Genomic DNA, 20143 nt, shown 5'->3' with positions numbered 1-20143 from the left:
ACCTTTGCCATATCCGGGAGTTACGTCAATGATAGTATATATAGCACGCACTGCGCCCGTTGCTCCAGTTCCTACTACCACACCCCACGTAACCCCCACCACCCTGTCCCACCCCCCACTATGCCGTCTTGAGGAAAAACTGCATGGTATTAAAAGAGAAGTAAAACAAATTCACCCAGAGTCAGAGCTGTAGACTGGGAGGGCGATGAGGAATCATGTGGGATCAACATCTATTAGAAATAGCATTACAAGGGGCAAGTCATATTTGTTCTTCTAATAAATTGGGTCCTCCCAAGGATTCCTCATTTTTGACAGACTGTCATAGCATTTTTGGAGATGGAGGTGAATTTTTGTGTGGAATTCGAATGAACACATTACTGTGCAGAACCCCTCTTCCGATGAGTGTCCTTGGCCGATTGGGTGTCTAGGCAGCAATGCTTTGAGAAAGTATGGAGTGAGGACCAAGTTGCAGCATTCCGCAGCCCGAACCCTCAAAATTACCTTGGCCTTCGAGAAAACCGTAAAAGGTGGCTTGCATGATCGAGCTTGAAGCTCACTCACCCTGTGATCAGAGGTGATTAATAAAAAGGTCTTCCATGTTAGTACACAAAATTATAGTGGGACCCAATGGGGCCACCGGACCTGAACCAAAGGCCCACAGTATTATCACAGTGAAGTTGAGATCACAAAATCTTGCATCTAAAATGGCAGATGTGGGGGGTTTGGGTAATCTTACTGTTCCCTCCCTCCAACCTCCACCAACTATCCCTCCTAAAATATCTGACTCTAGCATGCGCTGGTGCACTGCTCATCTAAACAAATCTGGCGGAAACCGGAGTGTGAGCACAGCAAAAGGTTGGACAAAGTTTATTCCTTCCCTCTCAGCTCACCGGAACTTTTTAATAACACATTTTCTCACGGGAATTCTAAGTTTGTGTGCCGAGGCGGTCTTTGTGAGAAAACGTACTGGACATCTGTCGGGCAAGGAATCTGAACACAATGAACAATGGCATCGTTTCTTAGTCTTCTTCCGTGACGAAGAGTGACAGAAATCACTCATGGATCTTTGAATTTTTTGAGCGTTTTTTGGGTCTTTCTGGAGACTTGTCTTTGGTGGAACTCCTGCCCTCGGACGATTTACAAACAGACAGGCATATGGTGAGCTTCAACCTTCTCTCCTTCAAGGCCTTACTTATATTGGCAGGAGCTGCATTAGACTTCTTCATATTCCCTCGCCGAGGGACCAGAGTCAAATCATGTGCCGATCAGTGATCAACATCTTCGAGTCACAGTCCACATCTTTGAAAGCCAGTTTTTGGTATAGACATGACAAAACACATTAGTTCAAAAGAAACTCAAACAATTCCGAGAGCACAGAAAAACAAAAGTGAGGCAATGGGCGCAGTGCGTGCTATTTATACCATCGACGTCACGTCCTGATTCCACCATCGAGGTATAATGCTGCACAGCACCCTCTGCTGTCAAATTTCTTTTTCCAAAACTGCAACGCATGTGTGGGAAACCCAAGGGTATTCTCACTCCTACTCCCCCTGGCTCCTCTTCTCAAGTGGCCAGGAAAAAGCCATTGCTTTTGGATCCTGACCCGGGGGGTGAGAAGCGAGGGAGGATCACCTGGGTGGAGAGTCCTTGGGGACTGGGTGGCGGGTGCCCACAGGCGAGGCATGACAAATCCCCCCCTTTCCCTATTGACGACCAACCTAATCCTGCCTCGGCCTGTACAGGCTGCTGTAAAACCTCTCCCCACATTTGATGTCCGACAGTACTGGGTCAACGAAGAAGCCACTAAGTAATTAACTAAAACTTAATTTCACCACTTTGGTACTGGGAAGAATAAGACGCCTGCAGAGTTATTTGAAAGTCAGGCATGTCCCTTTAATCATAGTTGGGAAAGCCCAATTGAGAATCCACACCTGCAACCGGTCAAGTGGTTGCAGGTGTATAAAGGGAGACCGGTGGAACAGGAGTTGGAGGGAGGGGGGGGGGGGGGCAACAGGTAAGCCTGTGTGACAGTCCAGAAAGGGACCCGTTTCGTGAGGAGGCCATGGTGGGACATGAGGAAGCAAGGACGCCGGCCAATGTCCCAGCAGACCTGTGGAGCCTAGGGTGAGTCGGGCCGCTAGGCTGCCAGAGGTGTGCGAGCCTCAGTTGTGCAGAGAAAGCTGCTGGAGCAGTGAGGAAGGGAGAAGAGACTTTATGGGCAAAGCTAATAGTTGAAAAAAGCTAAAAGGGAAAGGACCCTTTTGAAAGCAACCTACGGAAAAGAGGGAAAGTGTGAAAGGGTGCAACAGAAAGGTGGGGGAATACATAAAACCACCTCTAAGGGAACTTTATGAAAGGATACAGTGCGGCAAGGACACATAGGCTAATCCGGAGAAGCAAGTAGAGTTAACCTGTACATAAAGCCAAGAGGCCGACAGTAAAGTGAATTGGAGTTTGGACACAGACAAATCCAGAGGAACCTGTGTGGGCTGAAGAGCCTGGGCAACCGGTGATGGGTGGACCGACGACTGCACCTAGTAGAGAGCCCCGAATTCTGAAAGCCAAAGACATTGTGAAATATACCAAGAAGGAGCACTGTATGTGAGCTGGTGATGCAAACCAGAAGGAGGGTAAAGTTGGCCTGGAGTTGTGTCAAACCTTGAAAGAAACAATATCAGTTGCTACATAGAAGTCTTGGAGAAGGGAACCCTGAGACTTGAACTGTAAATGCTGTCTTGAGGACGGAGCCGCAATACCCTCTTTTGAAATAAGTTGCTTGGAACTTGGGGAAGGGAACCCAGAGTATTTGAGGAACAGGTTTGAATGTGAGAAAGGTAATCTTGGAACGTTGTTACTTGTAGAAAGTGAACTGAATAGGAAGCCGAGAGCTGGAAGAAGCTCAGAACTTTGTGTTGATCACCATTTCTTTGACGATTGACATCCCTGCACATTGTTTAGCTTTGGTTTTGAGGGAAAGGATAGGATCTGGACAGACTTTCCTTAGTTCACCTTAGCATAGAGTAAGTTAGGTCATTTACTTTAATGAACCATTCTGTTATGAATTTGGAATCGGTTAACTGTTTCTTGCTTCATGATGCCTTCACACAGGATACAACTGTATCAGATGAGTAATCCGTGAGAGGACACAACGCTAGAAGTTAAGCATTTAAGAGTGCCAAGCCTTGCACTAGGAGTCCTAAAATAAACGGACACAAAACCACCCACAGAGCCAAACAAGGAAGAGGACTTGAGCTCTACACAGTCCTAGGGCATTAGGAACGTAAAGTAGGAAGAGGGATGAATTACCATCTGTCAAGTTTGTAGAAGCCCTGGCCTGCATTTGTAATAAATAACATTGAAAGTTCCATCTCAGAAAGGGTGGTCTGCTAAACTCCATACCAAAAGCATAGTGTACGCCGGTGCCCTGCAATATCAATATCCCAATCTACAAAGTCTGCTCTCCAGTGGCACAGAGCAGGTCCAGAACTCGCAGGTGCCCTATCGGACAGCTGCTGTGACTACAAAGACACTGAAGGGCAAAGCAGCATTTAAAATCTGCACCTGGGCTGCAAAACCACATAATGTTGATTAACTATCATCCTAGTGGCAGTTTATTTTTTATACATAAGCCAGAACCAGAGTTTGGTGGCAGGTAGTACTCAATTATTAAAGCCACATCATCATAGAAGTCCACTCTGAGCCCATGCCAACCATGGCCAGGCTACATGCATACTCCCTAGACTAGCTGTCTCTGCAGCAACCAGAAGGACAGTAGCCAGTGGGAGCTGTGCCTCTTTGATCCATTGTGAGGTCAGTTAATACCAGTCTCCAGCCCAGGATACAGGCTTCGGAGGGCACACTAAACAAAAAGACCAGTCTCACACCAGGGTGTTTCATACCAAAGGGCCTTTGATGCTAGAGGTTTGAACATGGGCGAGTTTAGTGTAGCCCGAGGCAGCTCAGCACAGTTGTGGGAAGGATTCCACCATCTTCCTCTACACCCCTCTTCAATTCCTGACCCCTCTACCCCACTTCCTTTAGCACAAAGCCATTTGGGTACGCTGCAAAAATGCACAGAATACTGATCACAAAGTCAGGCTATCACTCCTTAAAGCAGTCTTGCTTTCCAACAATCCAGTGTAGCGTTTTGCCTATTTTAGAAGGTGTCTCCCATCCCTTCTTTGATTCACTTTGACCATACGCGACTTGAAGATTTCCTTTTGATCTCATAGGAGAGTTAATCTTTGCAAATCCGTAAAGGCAAGCACTGCTCCTTACCCATTTCCAGGGCACATCGGTGGGGATTCTAGCTGAGAACCAATGCCTATTCTGCTTGAAAACCTACCTAGGCTGGAAGATCAGAACCTGAAAGGACTCATTTTGTCAGAGCCCCCCTACAGTGCGTCTCAGCATCGTGGGTGCCAGGACCCCAGTTTTCACTGCAGACAGAACCACACTCACTGTACTCAGAGCCAAGCGATAGCCAGTGCTGCTTTTGACACTCTAGCCCTTTGAACTGGCTCACTGCTGCATCATACCAGCGAGAGCACACCAACTGTTCTGCTCGAACAACCAGCTTACTGCTTCAGACTACTTCAAAACGCTTCTGCATGAATCAGACCATGGGTCACAGCTTAAGACCTCAATTTGAAACTCTGGAGCAATGCACTCATTGACCTGAGCCAGCAGTGAAAACTGTGGCGATTGGCTTGTTAAAAGGAGTTAACTTGTCTATTTAAAAGATGGTATAGTTTACAAGAATAGTTGACATACTGATCAATGTAAGAAGTGATTTTGTTAAATAAGTACCCGGCGAGGGGGTTGTGGCGGCCTCCCAGCCAATGGGGAGGCCCAGAACGCAGGTGTTACCAGACCGTAATCATGCCGCCGACCACCAACTACCCTCGCCAGGGAATGAGATAAGTCTTACCCTCCCCCAAACCACTGAATTCCCTCCCCGCCCTCCCACCCTCACGTTTTCTGTACATTTCGGGAACGGACATGCGGGGAACACTTGTGTCCCCAGCGTGGCTGCTCCCGATATGCGACAGGTGGTCACGGAAAGGAAGAAAGGACAACGTGTAGTTCCTTGTCCTATTCCCATGGCGGCCATTTTTTGTGTACTTTTTTTAAAAAATTCAATGGCCGGCATGGAAAGGGAAAAACTGTTTTCCCTTCACTGGCTGCCATTTTCTTTTCTGTTCCAAACCTCCTGAGCATTTCGCATCAGAAGCTTTTAGTACCCTGGTCCTATGGGCCATGGTACTAATAGAAATAATTACCACTTCAGGTAATGCCCGGGGGCCTTTGTTAAAGCCCGAGCAAATGGGTCCCGGGGCATTACCTGAAGTGGTAATGCCCCCTTTGCTCAGGGCCCATTGCTTAAATAATGTCAGGTTGAAAAAGCTAACCAAGGTTAAGTAACTTTGTCGACAAACGTTTTCCTGATCATAAACCAGAACAAATTGCCAATACCAGAACATGAGTGAATTTGACCTGCATATAAAAATGTAAAGAAAAATTGTAACCAGCGCCCCAGCTAGAATGAATCCCCATCTTTCTTACCCTATAGTCAGATTAAGTGTGCAGGAAACGAGACTTTCACCGAAGACAACGTTAATCTTTTACTGAAAAGGGGCAACTTTTTTTTGTAATCAGATAATGACTCTTGTAAGTGAAATGCTACAGCATACTAGACTCGAAAACAGCAACGCTTTCCCAGAGGCCATCAGTTGTCCTTATTCTTCCACATCCCATTCTGCCCCCACAGACCCCAAATCAATACCTTTGAAACAGTGGATGGGTGCACCCAGCAAGATGGCAATTACAAAGTCAGATATGTGCACATACTGCACATCGTCAAGCTCATAGCTCATTCCTATTTTTTAATTAACAGGAATGTGTGTGAAGTTGTGCAATCATTTCTTAATCTTACTTCATGCTGGGAAATCCAAATCAAATAGTTTTTCCACTCACAATTGACTGATGTGCTCTGTGCCCAATTTAACTGAACATTTCAAATCGTTATCCCAGGTGTATTTAATTCATAGTCCATATGGAACAAGTTACTTACCTGTAACTGTTGTTCTCCAGCATGGGTCTGGCATGGATTCACATGCTCATGAATATTCCCCGTCGTCAGGCTGGGAATCCTCGGTAAAGAAAAAACCAGTATCAGTTTCGTTTCTGATCTGTCTTTCGTAGTAATAACCAATCACTGGTCTCTGCGTCATACTGACCACAGCCAATGACTGCCCTCTACCTAAGCACCGCCTCTAGCAGCCATCTTCAGATTTGGAAGCACGTGAAGTGGCAGTATGACCAAGTGAAGAGCCGCAGAGGGGTAGGCGGGAGGGTTCGCATGTGAATCCATGCCAGACCCATGCTGGAGAACAACAGTTACAGGTAAGTAACTTGTTCCTTCTCCAGCATGGGGTCTGGCATGGATTCACATGCTCATGAATAAAGAATACATAGCAGTACACACATGCACAACCACGGGAGGTGGCAAAGGCTCAACATTAAGCATTGCATCAAACTCAACATTAAGCATCTTACCTCCTCACCAGGCTCACCTCAGGCGAACAGGTTGCGCAGCACTGCTTGGCCGACCCTGGACTCCTCCCTGGAATCCCGATCGACGCAGTAGAACTTCGTGAAGGTGTGCGTCGACCTCCACGTAGCAGCCCTGCATATGTCCAGCAGGGGCACACCAGAAAGGAACGCCGTGGTAGCTGCGATCGCTCTGGTGGAATGGGCTCTCGGACGGCCAGGCAGCGGTCGGTTTGCCAACCGATGACAGTACATGATACAGCCGGAGAGCCATCTGGAAATGGAAGCCTTCGAGAGAGCCTTCCCCTGATTGACAGGTCCAAAGTTCACAAAGAGTTGTGATGTCTTCCGAAAACACTTTGTGCGGTCCACGTAGAACTTCAGCGCTCTAGCCACATCCAGCGAGTGCAAAGTCCTCTCAGCCGGCGACGAAGGCGACGGGAAGAATACAGGCAACACCAAGGGTTCGTTGAGGTGGAAGTCCGACGGTACCTTGGGCATGAAGGAGGGGTGCGTCCTGAGCAGTACCCTCGTGTCGTGAAAAGTCAAGTACGGGGCCTTGCAGGAAAGGGCCGGGATCTCTCCCACCCGTCGTGCGGAGGTGATGGCCACAAGAAACGCTGTTTTCCACGACAGAAACTTCAACGGGGCCGAGTGCAGAGGCTCGAACGGAGGTCCCATGAGCTTGGTCAGCACCACGTTGAGCTCCCACGCCGGGGCCGGAGCCTTCACCGGCGGGAACGATCTGAACAGTCCCTTCATGAACTCTTTCACCAGACGATGAGACCACAAGGACGTCCGCCCCGTGGTTCTGGTGTATCGGGAGATCGCAGCAAGATGAATCTTGATGGACGCGTGTGCCAGTCCAGCTTTGGCCAGCGTCAGCAGGTACAGCAGTACCTGGGGAGCCGTAATCCGTAGAGGGTTAATCTTCTGTGCGTGGCACCAGACAGAAAACCTCTTCCATTTGTGTCCGTAGCATTTAAGAGTCGAGGACGCCCTGGCCTTTGCAAGAACCTCTCTGCAGTCGGCCGGTATGTCGTATCCTCCAAACTCTAGCGCTGCAGGAGCCAGGCCTGCAAGTTCAGCGATTTCGGGTCGTCGTGGAGGATGGCGCCTCCTTCCCTGGAGAGCAGATCCGCGTCCACCGGCAGCTTGATTGGCGGGGACGCCGACAAGTCCAGGAACCATATCTGCCTCGGCCACGCAGGTGCGACGAGGATCATCCTGCACCGTGACCTCTTGAGCTGGTTGACGAGCCGGATTAGCAGTGGCAAAGGAGGGAACGCGTAGAGAAACAGGCCCTCCCAGGGGAACGAGAAAGCATCGCCCATGCTCCTCGCCTGGGGAAACCTGCTGGCGAACCTCCGGCACTTGGAGTTCGTCGCCGTCGCGAACAGGTCGATCTGGGGTGTGCCCCACCGTCGGAAGAGGCGATCCACTAGATCCTGCCGTAGTTCCCACTCGTGGCACGAGCGCAGCTCCCTGCTGAGTGAGTCGGCGATGGTGTTTTTTATCCCTGCCAGATGAAACGGCACCAGAAACATCCCTTGGGCGACTGCCCAATGCCACAGGTCCTGCGCCTCCTTGGACAGTGCTGGGGACCTGGTTCCGCCCTGTTTCCTGATGTAAAACATGGTGGTGGTGTTGTCGGTGAAGATCCTCACCACCTTGCCCTTGAGGGACGGAAGGAAGGACCTGAGGGCCCAAAACACTGCACGGAGCTCCAGGACGTTGATAAGTAGGGATTTCTCTGTCGGGAGCCAAAGGCCTCTTGCGTGCAGATTTTCGGTGTGCGCTCCCCACCCTTCCAGGGAGGCATCCGTGGTCACTGTCTCCTGGTGGGCTGGGGTCTGGAAGTCCATGCCCGCCGTCAGATGCGCGCGGGTGCCCCACCACCGGATCGCTCGTCGGAAACTCTCGTCGAGTGTGATCCTTTCCTCGAAGCTCCTGCGTCCAGGAACTCCTGCAACGGGCGCATCCGGAGCCTGCACATGGGAATGAGGTAGATGCAGGAAGACATCATTCCGAGGAGGGACTTGATGGACCTCACCTTGGCCGCGTCGGCCACCAACATCCGCTGCACCTTGCCCAGGATGGTCCTGGTCCTCTCCTCCGACGGGGAGGCCAGAAGGGACACTGTTGAGCCTCGCTCCCAGAAACAGAGAGTCTTGCGCGGGCACCAGGTGGGATTTGGCGTAGTTCACGGAGAATCCCAAGTCCGTGAGGAGTTGGACGGTCCTTGCCTTGTGAACCACGGCGAGCTCCCTTGTCTTGGCTCGGATGAGCCAGTCGTCCAGGTAGGGGTAGACGTGGATCCCTTCGCGGCGCAGCTGCGCCGCCACCGGTGCGAGGCACTTGGTGAACACCCTGGGTGCCGACCGTAGTCCGAAGGGGAGGGCTTTGAACTGGTAATGACGCCCTTGGACCACAAACCTGAGGAATTTTCGGTGCCCCTTTAGGATGGGAATATGGAAGTAGGCATCCTCCAAATCCAACGACGACAGGAAGTCTCCTTCCTCCAGCTGACCCAGGACGTGCTGGAGGGTGACCATCCGGAACTTTTGCGCCTTGAACTTGTTCAGACGTCGCAGGTCCAGGATGGGGCGCCATCCCCCCCGTCTTCTTCACGAGGAAGAATCTCGAGTAAACTCCGGAGCCCCGAAGCCTCTTTGGGACGAGTTCGATGGCGCCCTTCCTGAGCATCGCCTTTACCTCCAGGAGAAGTTGAGGGACGTGAAGTTCTTTCCTGGCCACGGGGGGGACGCGCGGACACTTTCTTTGAAACTCGAGCGCGTGGCCCCGGGCCAAGGCGTCCAGCACCCAACGGTCGGTGGAGATGGACTCCCACACGCTGACGAAGCTCGCCAGCCGGCCTCCCACCGGGGTGCTTCGGTGGGGGCCCGACCCCACGGCCGGTTCAATCCTGCTTCGACGAGGCTTTGCCGCCTTGACCTCCTTGGCGACGACGGCGGGGTCCGCCAGACTTGCCTCGTCCTCTGTAGGCCTCCTGAGACGACGAGCGGGCCGCTTGACGGTAGGAGGAGAAACCGCCGCCGGAACCTTTGGAGGCGCCCTTGCCTCCGCTGCTCCGAAAGGGTGTCCGTCGTTGTTGCAGAACTCCAAGGGCCCGGGCCGTCTCGGTGTCCCGCTTTAATGGCCTGAAGGGAATCGTCCACTGTTTTCCCAAACAGGTTGTTCCCATCGAAGGGCATGTCCAGGACTCTGGTCTGAACGTCTTGACGGAAGTCCGTAGCCTTGAGCCATCCACGCCGCCTAAGGCAAACGCCGTTGCCCAACTGGCGGAACCCAGTGTCGGCGATGTCCGTCGCAACAGTAATGGCGTGGTCCGAAGCCACCTCACCTTCCTGCAGGATCTCCAGGGCCTCTGCCCTCTTGTCGTCCGGCAAGAAGTCCAGCAGGGGAGCCAGTTTGTACCAGAGCTCCCTGTCGTAGCGGGCCACGATAGCCAAGGCGTTGGCCGCTTTAATCGTCGTCGCTGCAGACGAGATGACTCTGCGTCCCATAGCGTCCAATTTCTTTCGCTCGCCGTCCGGTGGGGAAGTCGATGTGGAGGCCGCACCCCCCCCCCCGCCCGCTTTTCCTGGCCGCCGCGGAGACGACGGAGTCCGGGGTAGGCTGCGCCCGGAGGCACAGGGGAGCCGTGTCCGGGACCCGGTACTTTTTCTCGTACCGTCTCTTCTAGCTGGCGTCGTGGAAGGGTTCTTGAGGAGGGTGAGGCCCTCATCCCAAATGTCGTCCAATAGAGGCACTGCGAGGACCGTCTTCCTCTTGGCCTCGCGCCGCTGATAAAGGAAACCTTCCTTCTCCTCAGGGCAGAGTTGGAAAAGCTCGGATGCCCTGGCGATCATGGAGTGGAACGATCCAATCTCGTCGGGCGGAGAAGCCCTGGTGGGAGGCGACGACGGTACATCCTCGTCGTATACCTCGTCGTCCGTACCCGTCGCTGCCGTGTCAGTCCCCGTATCATCCCCTCGGGTGGACGGGGAGGAGGGCTGGAAGGGGCGCGACGGCTGAAAAGGAGGAGGAGGGTGGATCCTTCTTTTCTTGGTAGGAGGAACCCCAGAAGGTCCCGGTTCTGGGTCCCCCGACGGGAGAGGTTCCGTCGGCAACGGTAGTCTCGTCCTCATCTCTGAGCATAAGGACTGTATAGCCAACAAAATGGCCGCCGAGCTGTCTCGCGGCGCTGGCAGAGGGGAATCAGACGGGCGATCAGGGGCCCCGTCGGTACCCTCGACCATGTCGTCGTCACCTGCGTCGGGATCCATCCCGACGGGCCGGTCTTCTTCCACGCCGAGGCCGTGGCTTAAGACCTCGACCAGCTCCTCCTCCGAGGTTGAGGCCGAATCTACGACGACGCCCTGCCCCCCCTTTTTCTTCCCCACGGGGGATTTCACGGGGGTCCTATCGATGGGCACAAAAGAGGACTCCCTCCGAGGTGGCAGGGAGACTGAGCCCCGAGGTCGCCACCACTGGCGTAGCCTCCACAGGCTGAGCCAGGGCCGCCGCGACAGTTTCGATAGAGGGCTTGGCCGGATGGATTAAGGCCTTCACCAACTTAGGTGCGCTCACCGCCTTATCCTTGAGGGGGGGGGGGGGGAACAGTGCCTCGCTCCCCCTCCGCCTTCGAGCTCGACCGGGGCCTCTCCAGGAGCCTCGCCGGGTGCTCGGCCTTCCTCTTACCCGACCGAGCGTTGGCTCGTGGTTGATGGTGCCGGGGAGGGTGCGCCCAGCCTGGCGCCCGTAGAGCCCGACCGTTCGGCGCTTCCGGTGCCAGCGGACTCGTGGTGCTTGGCCTTATGTTGGACCCCCGTCGCCGGGGCGTCCTCAAAGGTCTTAGAAGACCGCTCGGATTTCTTCCTCTTCTTCTCGCCGGACGGGCTCTTCCCTTCCAGCCAGTTGGCGAGACGTTGATGGCGGTCCTTCATGGTCCGCTCCGACATGTTGCCGCAAAACGCACAGTCCTCCACGTGCGTCTTGTCCTCATGTAGGCAGTAAAGGCAAAAAGAGTGTTCGTCCTCCTTGAAGACGTTCTGCAGCTGGCATCCAGGGCAGACCCTGAACAGCTTTCCGGGCGTCAAGCTTCCCTTCTCCTGGGCCATGACCGGGCCTGAGAAACTTCTGGAGTCCTCCAAAAGCGTAGCTCGACGAGATCTTCACCCTTGAGGGGCGCAGACGAATCTGACACGGGTCCCCGTTGATCGGATGGAGAGTCGGTGGAGCTTGAGGCTCTTTTGACCGAAAAAACGAAGTTTTTGAGAAAAACGTGAAAAAAATAGCACTAACGCTCGAGAGCAATAGCACGAGGATCCCAACACATGAACGTGCGGTAAAAATCTGAAGATGGCTGCCAGAGGCAGTGCTTAGGTAGAGGGCTGTGGTCAGTATGACGCAGAGACCAGTGATTGGTTATTACTACGAAAGACAGATCAGAAACGAAACTGATACTGGTTTTTTCTTTACCGAGGATTCCCAGCCTGACGGGAAATATTCATGAGCATGTGAATCCATGCCAGACCCCATGCTGGAGAAGTGTTTCATGCCAATGATGGCACTTCAGGATTGTTTACAAGTTTAGACTGGTATTTTAAGTTTGGAAAATCAATGGTGATTTGAAGCAGATGTTAAAAGTGTGATGCTTAGTTCAGGCAACTGCTCCGACCATTATTTGGCTTTATACCTACTGATACAGGGTGCTCTTAATTTTACAAAAGATGCAGGACTACTAAGCACATCAAAATCCAAACAGGCAGTTACCAGATGTCAGTGTACACTCACCGCTTCCGCACAATGTCGATCTTCTTCTGCAGTGTCTCATAACAGATGTAATCATTGGGCTCAAAATGGCTCATGGCCACTTTGTGTTTCTGGCAGAGGGCTGCAGAGACATGGTATCGCCGAACCCCATGTCCAAGAGATTGCTGGAGGAAGAGAGGAAAGTGCAGCGCATTAAAAGGCTTGAACAAGACAAGGAGGCTTCACTTTAGCTAGGCAAACTAAAATATTGGCATACCTTTATAATGGCATAGTGCTACAAAAGGAATTAGCTGATCCGAAACGGTGGTTCACTAGAAAAGGCATTTTTCTAAGACTTATGGGTACTACAAAAAAACAAATTGCCTCAAAGCATTCTTGTTGACTGTTTCCCCAGGGACGGTAATGTTGGCTGAGGTTTAACCAGTACTTGTGGGCTACACAAATTGCACTAATATTGTAAACAAATGCAAGTAATGGTCAACCAAGGAATGGTGATTATTGGAAAAGCATCTGATGTGCAAATGTTCTAATGCTGCAGAAGACCCGATTGGACACTTTTAGATCAATGCCATACACGTAGCTGTTATCTAGTACGGCTGGCACGGAACTTCTCCCCACCATTTTCAAGTCTGCCAATTTTCCATTCAGATCTAGTGGGCAACATGAAGATTAAGTTACTTCCCAAAAAGACACTTAATCAGTAATAATGGCAGGGTGTAACATTTGCACTCACCACTAGCGATTGCCTAGTGATATTGGGCTCAGTAAGAAATTGTGTTGTGTGTGTATATAAATAATTGAGGTGGCGTGTGACTTTGTATGGCTGGCTAACGGACTGGGGCAAGATAAAGTTGCAGATAATGGAAGTCATTAAGTCAACCAAACAAGCATTGAAAAAGTCTACAGCTAAGGCATTTGTAAAGTAAACACCTTGTCAGGATTAGAGGCATAAGGGGGAGGGAAACGCTGGGGAAGCAGAGGCGAGGGAAAGGGAACAGAACATGCAATGGGTGAAAATAAAGGCAGACATTGCAAAGAATGTTAAATGGGCTAGGTAGGTTGAGTGGTAGAGAAATGTGTCACTATGAGAGGCAGATGCAAATATGGTGGGGGCAAAGGAGGGAACCTTGAATGAAGAAAATTAACACAGGGGGAGGAGAGGTGGTTTCTCAAGTAGTAATGGCACAGGGGGAAATGCTACCTGATAGGAAGGAAAGGGGTGGGGAACAGTGCACAGGAGATCAGAGGAATGATCTTAATTTTTCTGCCACAAGACATTTGTAACACTTAAATTAGTCTGGGCTGCATTTGGGGCTGTCATTTCAGCATAAAAGGGATTTATTTCTACCAAAGTGTTCCAAAAAGGGCTGCATCATGCTTCGCAGCAAAAACAATGCATTTTAAAGCTGTTTCTGGTGCATTGTTCTATGGGGAAGAGAACTACAAGTCCGGCAAACGCTGGTGATCCTGTGCTACAATCCCTTAATTGCGACGAGGGGACAGCCTCCAAGTATAAAGACCAGCGGCATCTGGCCCCTATAATTATTGCTAATGGCCAAGAGCAACAAATGGATGAACTAGCAGATAAAGCTGAAGTAATGACTCCATTAACGTAGAGCTGACATAGGGGGCAATGAAGGGGGCGTATTGGAGAGGCAAAACACCAATACGTCCGAAAATGACACGTCCGCTTTCTAATTGTGGTTTAAAAAAAACATAGGTCAGAGAAAGAATCAGGACTTTAACCCAAGGGAAAATAAAAGCACGAGGTGCGCCCCAATTCAAAGCTAGGAATGGATAGAGGAGAATTATATCACAGGTGGAAGCCTATTGCAACTGGATATTTTGAACGTTCAACCATGTAGTCAATTTAAAGAGCGGTTTGAGCCTGTTGATCCTATAGACTAGCACAGATTTTAACAAGCTTTCGAAGCTATTGGCTAATTACTAAACTAGACATCCCCCCCCCCCCAAGGTTTGCATCATACGTTGCGAGAATTGGAAAACTTAATCTCCAATACCTGCCTTGAATGTGGTTCTGAGTTCCTTTGTGACACTATATAACATTAGTGAGCAGCCAGTTATAGCCTAATCACAACCAACTACACTCAGTGATGTAAGGATTCAGGAATGAGACGTGGCCACAGAGGGGCCATGTTAGTTACACATTTTATTAAAACAAGGGGGGGGTTGGAAAATACATCACTATCCCAAATCTAGGTGGAATTTCCCTACCTCAACCAAAACTAAATGGGTCTGTCCAGTGTCAAGATGTGAAACGAAAAGTATGTCCTCTGTCCATAATTCTATTCTGGGCCTCACTAACTAAAATCTAAAGTGTAAAGGATATGGTCTCTTGATTTTTAAAAGTGCCCAAATGTTCAAGGTCAACACAAAAGGTTCATATTGAACAAAAAAACGTTCCAATGAACAATGTTCATAGTTACAGAGAATAACTTCCTTCCCCAGATTCCTTATTCCACTACTATACATTCAAAAAGAATAATCTGGCTCCAAAAGAATTACTCTCCCCTTGGTATCTTTCTTGGGTAACAATTTTTTTCCGCAGGCTTTGTCAAACCTATAACATGTTAAAAGTTCTGAAGGTAGGTCTCTTCCTACCGACTTTCCTTATACCTTCACAACAGTTTATAATCCAAGAGCATGATCCTCCTTCACATGCTTGATTACTTTATTTCTCTATTGATCTTCACCGGGTATCTTCTCTTGCCAGGCTTACACCAACACTTAACTTCACCTGGTACACATTCCCAACAGGACTTTTATACAAATACTTAGCTTATCCTGCCAGGACTATCACAATTTACTTTTTCTTTAAGGTGGAGTTTCACTAACCCATTCATGACTTGTTTCACTAACCCTTTCATTTCCATAACTGTTTTGCTTTTGGTCTCTTGTTGCCTTTTCAAGAAATGATTAACTTGATTAGGCCATCCGGTAAGCCACTTGCATTCTTCGAGTTCATGGGTTGCTTTTGGCCTACCCTCACTTCGGTTCTCTTCCAACTGCAGTACATTTATGGCACAGTACCTGTTCGCTGGCAAACCGGTAACCCTCTTTTTCCCCAGGGCTTACTGGTTGCCCTCCAATCCAGTGTTGACTCTGCAATGGTGTTTGAGCCATTGCAGCTAGCACGGTTATGCGCAGGTTTGCATTGTTGAGGAAGTCTGGCTTTGCACCGGATGTGGAGTCCAGGCTACTTAACACATGCCATTTAAAGGCACACAACTGTTCGGCAACAAGGCTGATTAAAGCCTTGAAAAATTACAGACCTCAAACACAGTGGCCAAGTCACTCAGTGTTGCTTTAAGACAGCCTGACCCTTCTCACCCTACTGCACAAGCATGCAGGCAACAATTCTTTCACTATTCCTCATTTGGAAGAGCGAGAAGCCCAGCAAGAGAAAATTCCCTCGTGGTGGACAAGGAAGAGGTGGTAAGTCCGTCCAGGCATTGGCTGCCTTACCTTCACCCACAAGACTGATGGGAGGTAATCTCAGTCAGCATTTGGAAGAATGGCAGGGCATTCCTTCCGATGCTTGGGCCTTGCAAACAGTGGCCCAGGGTTACTGCTTCCCTTTCTTACAAAGGCCTCTGGATCACTCACCAGGGAGCCACTCCTGCACAATTCCAGAACATTTCCTCTTGCAGGAGATCTCCAGTCTGCTAGAGAAAGGTGCTATAGAGCCAGTACCTGTAATGGAAAGGAACACCCTGGGAATCACAGGTCAGGCTCTGGTGCGGTTTACCTCCTTTCTCTCCAAACGCCCATCCCAAGTGGAACTCTGCCTTTCTCTCGAATATCGGTGGTCTCAACCTGTGGCGTTCCCCAGGGATCCAACCTATCCCCCTGGTTCTACAAGGTCTATATGGCTGCCTTGGCATGTGCAATTGCCACTTTCACCTCCAACTTCCAGTGCTACACGGATGACCATCTTTCAGGCTACCCTCAGCCGCTTCCTCCTCCTCGCTCATATCCGACTGTCCGCTACACTGTCATGGTGTGCTGCAAATGACCTTTGCCTCACCAGAAAGATTGTTTGCATTGGGACCCCTGTTCCAGTCTTCCCACACTCCCTCTGGCCGGCCTATCTTGGTCCTGTGCCTGCACCCACCTGCGAGGCGAAAAACCTTGGGGTTATCTTCGACTCCACTTTCTCCTCTCACATCTCAGACATCTCTAAAAAGTCTATCAGCTACACCTCCTCAGAGATACTCTACCCTTTCTCACTTCCCACCAGCGGCTCACTGTCTCCAGAGCCCTGGTTCTCTAGGCTTGACTACTGCAACAGCCTCTTCACCTACCTCTGCTTCTGCCCTGGGCCCTCTGCAACTCATCAGAACAGAACTGCAAGACTTATCCTTGGCCTCAAGTCCAGGTACTACATCTCTCCGGCGCTAAAATCCCTTCACTGGCTCCCCGTGGCTGCAAGGATCAAGTTCAAGACCCTCTGCATTGTCCACACGGCTTTCTGGGGCCTTGGACCTACCCATCCACAACATTGCATACCTAAACACCGTCCGCCCAGAGCCCTCCGCTCATCTACCTCCACCTTTCTGCAAATTAACTGGTTATCCAAGTAGAGATTTGGAGGGAGATCCTTCTCAGCAGGGGCATCCTCTGGAATAGCTTCCCTGCTGCCCTCCGTCTTGAGCCTGTTCTCAAGTTCAGGAAACTCCTTAAGACCATCCTCTTCTCTTCCTTCACTCTCCCTCTACCCTGCTAACCTAGCTCTGCTTTTTCCCCTCTCGCCCTCCTTTTCCTTAGAGCTTGCTGACTGGGGTCGCCTGTGTACCTCAGTCTCACAGGTCCCTGGCACCCCCGCCAGTCCTCAGGTATCACCCCCCCACCCCCGCCTCACTGCACTTAAATGACCCAAGAGAGTGGCTCTCTGCACTTAAGTCTCCACCATTTGGGTGCTCTTGGGATCCCTCCCCAGTAACTGTCTGTGCACTTGCACAATTCGAATGCATCGTGCCTGAAGATCGTCCCTCTGTTCTCCCCCGTCTACACCCCTTAATTGCACTTGGTAAATCAGCAGAATCGTCGTCAGGTCTATTTGCTGTGTCTCAGCAGTTATTGTATTATATGCACTTACTCTGCCTGTGCAGACTATCGTCTGCAAAGTTCAAGGGCTCTGAACGGCTTGGTTCCCCCACCCCACATGTTCCCACCGTCCTTGAATGCTTTGAAACACTTGCCTTGTGTATAGGCGCTTTATAAATAAATACAAGCCCCGAGGTGAAAGGGCTGTGTGCTGTTTGGCGAGTGAGAAGTGAAGGGAGACAGTTTTCCACTCTCCCCCTTCGAGGTGCGTGTGCCTTTAATTGTACTCCTAAGCAGCTGGTCAGCTGATAATATAAGGCCGCCCTTGCGGCAGAAGCCCTGAGGTGAAAGGGATGTGGACTGTTTGCTGTTTGGCGAGTGGCGGTGTGGCTAACTACTCGAGGGGCCGAGTGTCACTCATGATGCTACCGTCTACAACAACGTTCAATGAAAATCGTCAGACATGGCCCCATTAACATCTATGCTAAAAACTCGTGCACACAAGAAACGCGAGTGCACAGACGACTGATGGCAGAGCTCCAGTACACCATGTGCCGACAAAGTTAGTTATTTCTGTACCTCGACTACGGAAGTGGCACCTGCGTGTGTGAGATGAAAGACTCAGCGTGCATAGCGAGCCCCTCACAGCGGAGCAACAAACCACTACGTTAAACACAGTCAGCTTTAAACATTGAAGTTGAGTCGGTCAGCCCTCACTTCTCGCTGGAGCAAATCGCGCACAATGGTGCGTTACCTAGCAACACAACATATTGACGGCCACAATAGTCAAGTCAGTGCCTGGGGACTTACCTCATGTAGCTGATGCGCCCGTTGGGTGTGGAGCAGATGGGGAGGCGAGGTAGCCCTCGTCCCTTCGTGTGTGGTCGGGGTGTGCTTGGCACTTGGAGACGGTGACGGAGCTGGATGTGGATTGTCGGCGATTGCGGCTGAAGCAATCTAGAGCTGCACAATCAATACAAGAATGAGCACGTTAGACCCCATTGATGCTAGTTCGCCTAATTCTTTTATTAGTATTAAATCCCTGCAGCCTAACCGAAATGAGCCCATGACGAATGACGCTGAAAGACTAAATGCACTTAAACTAAATGACTAAGTATTCTGTGACTGGAAGAATGTGCAAGACTGTCATTAATGAAGCTGTCTTGACTTGTCAACATTCCCCGCGTAAGAACGCATCGGAGGAAAGAGCACTAACAAAGCACACGGAGCGACGTGATTCGCTAGACGTTAACAATGTGCTTCAGAACTTAGTCTCGATGAATAAAGCCTGTAGGACTAAATCACAAGAAACACCAATTTTGAAATCTAACGCTGGAGAGCAAGCGTTGAAGCGAAATAACAGGCAATTATCTGAGCATCATGAAGATATATGGCAAAGTGTGCTGTATAAACGTGCAAAAATGACTGATAAATTCAAGTCAAAATAATGCCCGCATGAATTATCTTGTCTGCAGGTTACCTCTCAGAAAAGGTTGTGCACTAACATGATGAGCAAGGTTGTAGGCAGAGACTTGTTACCAAAAAAATTGCAACTATCTTGCTCTGATTCCGATTCTGAAGTTACATCTGACTCCATTTATAAAACGCCCCTTTCCCAAAATACGGAGAGATAGAGCCATTTTTGCCAGGAAGAAGCGATCTACTATGGCTCAAACACTTGATCCTGATGCAAGCACGGTGACGCCACCAATGGCGCTACAGGCGGTGGTACCCGACAACTTTAGTGGCTCTAACAAACTCCAAACTGATCCAATTGGAACATGTATGTGGCCAGATAAACACCAAGCAACACGAGGGCTTTTAAAGGCTGGACGAATCATATAAATTCGTAAGTGATCAAAGAAAAAATGATACACTTGACAAAAGACTCCTCGCAGAAGTTGCTAGAGAAACCCTTGCATTATTCAAACATGAAGCCCCAATGCCAAAATTGGTTGCACAAAGTGGAAAATTGGATGATGGCACGTCGAAGAGTGGGAACGTATGTCATTGAATGCACTGACACGAATGCAAAGTCATCACGCATACGTACATACATGTACTGTGAATGCAAATCATGATGACTACAAAAGACAACATCTGGAAAAAGACCTGCAGGATCCAAAGACACCAACCCTGGACCTGATCTTTCATAGAGAGAATGACTACAATTGTTCCAGGCATGGCAAAAAGCAATGATATCTTAATGGCAGCGGAAGTACTGGTTGATAAAATTGTGGATGTTTCTTTCCACACTGCATTTGAACAAGCTAGAAGTAAGGCAAACCAGGCACTGCGGAATAACCAAGCGGAATCCATTTCAAATACAAACTTACAAATTGATAGAGTTAGAAACGAGGATGAAATAATCATCGCAGTCCCGGTTCCAACGCTCCATCTAATTTTTAACGGCGGGTCTGATATACCCACAACAACAAGGCCCACAAAACTAAAAGTCCAACAAGGCAAGAAATGTAAAAATGTACTGGGAAAAATGGCGCCCGGAAATTTCTTTGTAATATCAAAGTGGTTCATGTGTTGGCCAAAGACTAACAAATCAATCACAACGAAAAAATTAGTACCCGACATTCCATCAGTGACGCCAATTGATGTTGTCTTATCGACAGTGAGTGTCAAGCAGGAAATCCCCAGCGAACTGGTAAATATGTCTACATACGACGATACTGAACATGAGGACTTGGAAGCGATGAATAATCCAACTGTGTAACAACGAAGCACTGGAGTA

General features: G+C 49.9%; 1 protein-coding gene across 1 annotated transcript in view; it reads right to left on the bottom strand.

Moving 5' to 3' along the window:
- The window catches only part of ACO2 (aconitase 2), a 637698-nt gene that overhangs the window by 527605 nt on the left and 89950 nt on the right, over positions 1 to 20143 (bottom strand). Inside the window, exon 2 of the mRNA XM_069652760.1 lies at positions 12352 to 12494. Coding sequence (XP_069508861.1) covers positions 12352 to 12494 — 143 coding nt within the window. The remainder of the gene's footprint in view (positions 1 to 12351; positions 12495 to 20143) is intronic.

Source organism: Ambystoma mexicanum, chromosome 3p, assembly GCF_040938575.1.
Source record: "Ambystoma mexicanum isolate Mex_15411 chromosome 3p, UKY_AmexF1_1, whole genome shotgun sequence".
NCBI lineage: Eukaryota > Metazoa > Chordata > Amphibia > Caudata > Ambystomatidae > Ambystoma > Ambystoma mexicanum.
The sequence above is the reverse complement of the archived record's forward strand: the minus strand, read 5'-3'. Positions and strand labels throughout refer to the sequence as shown.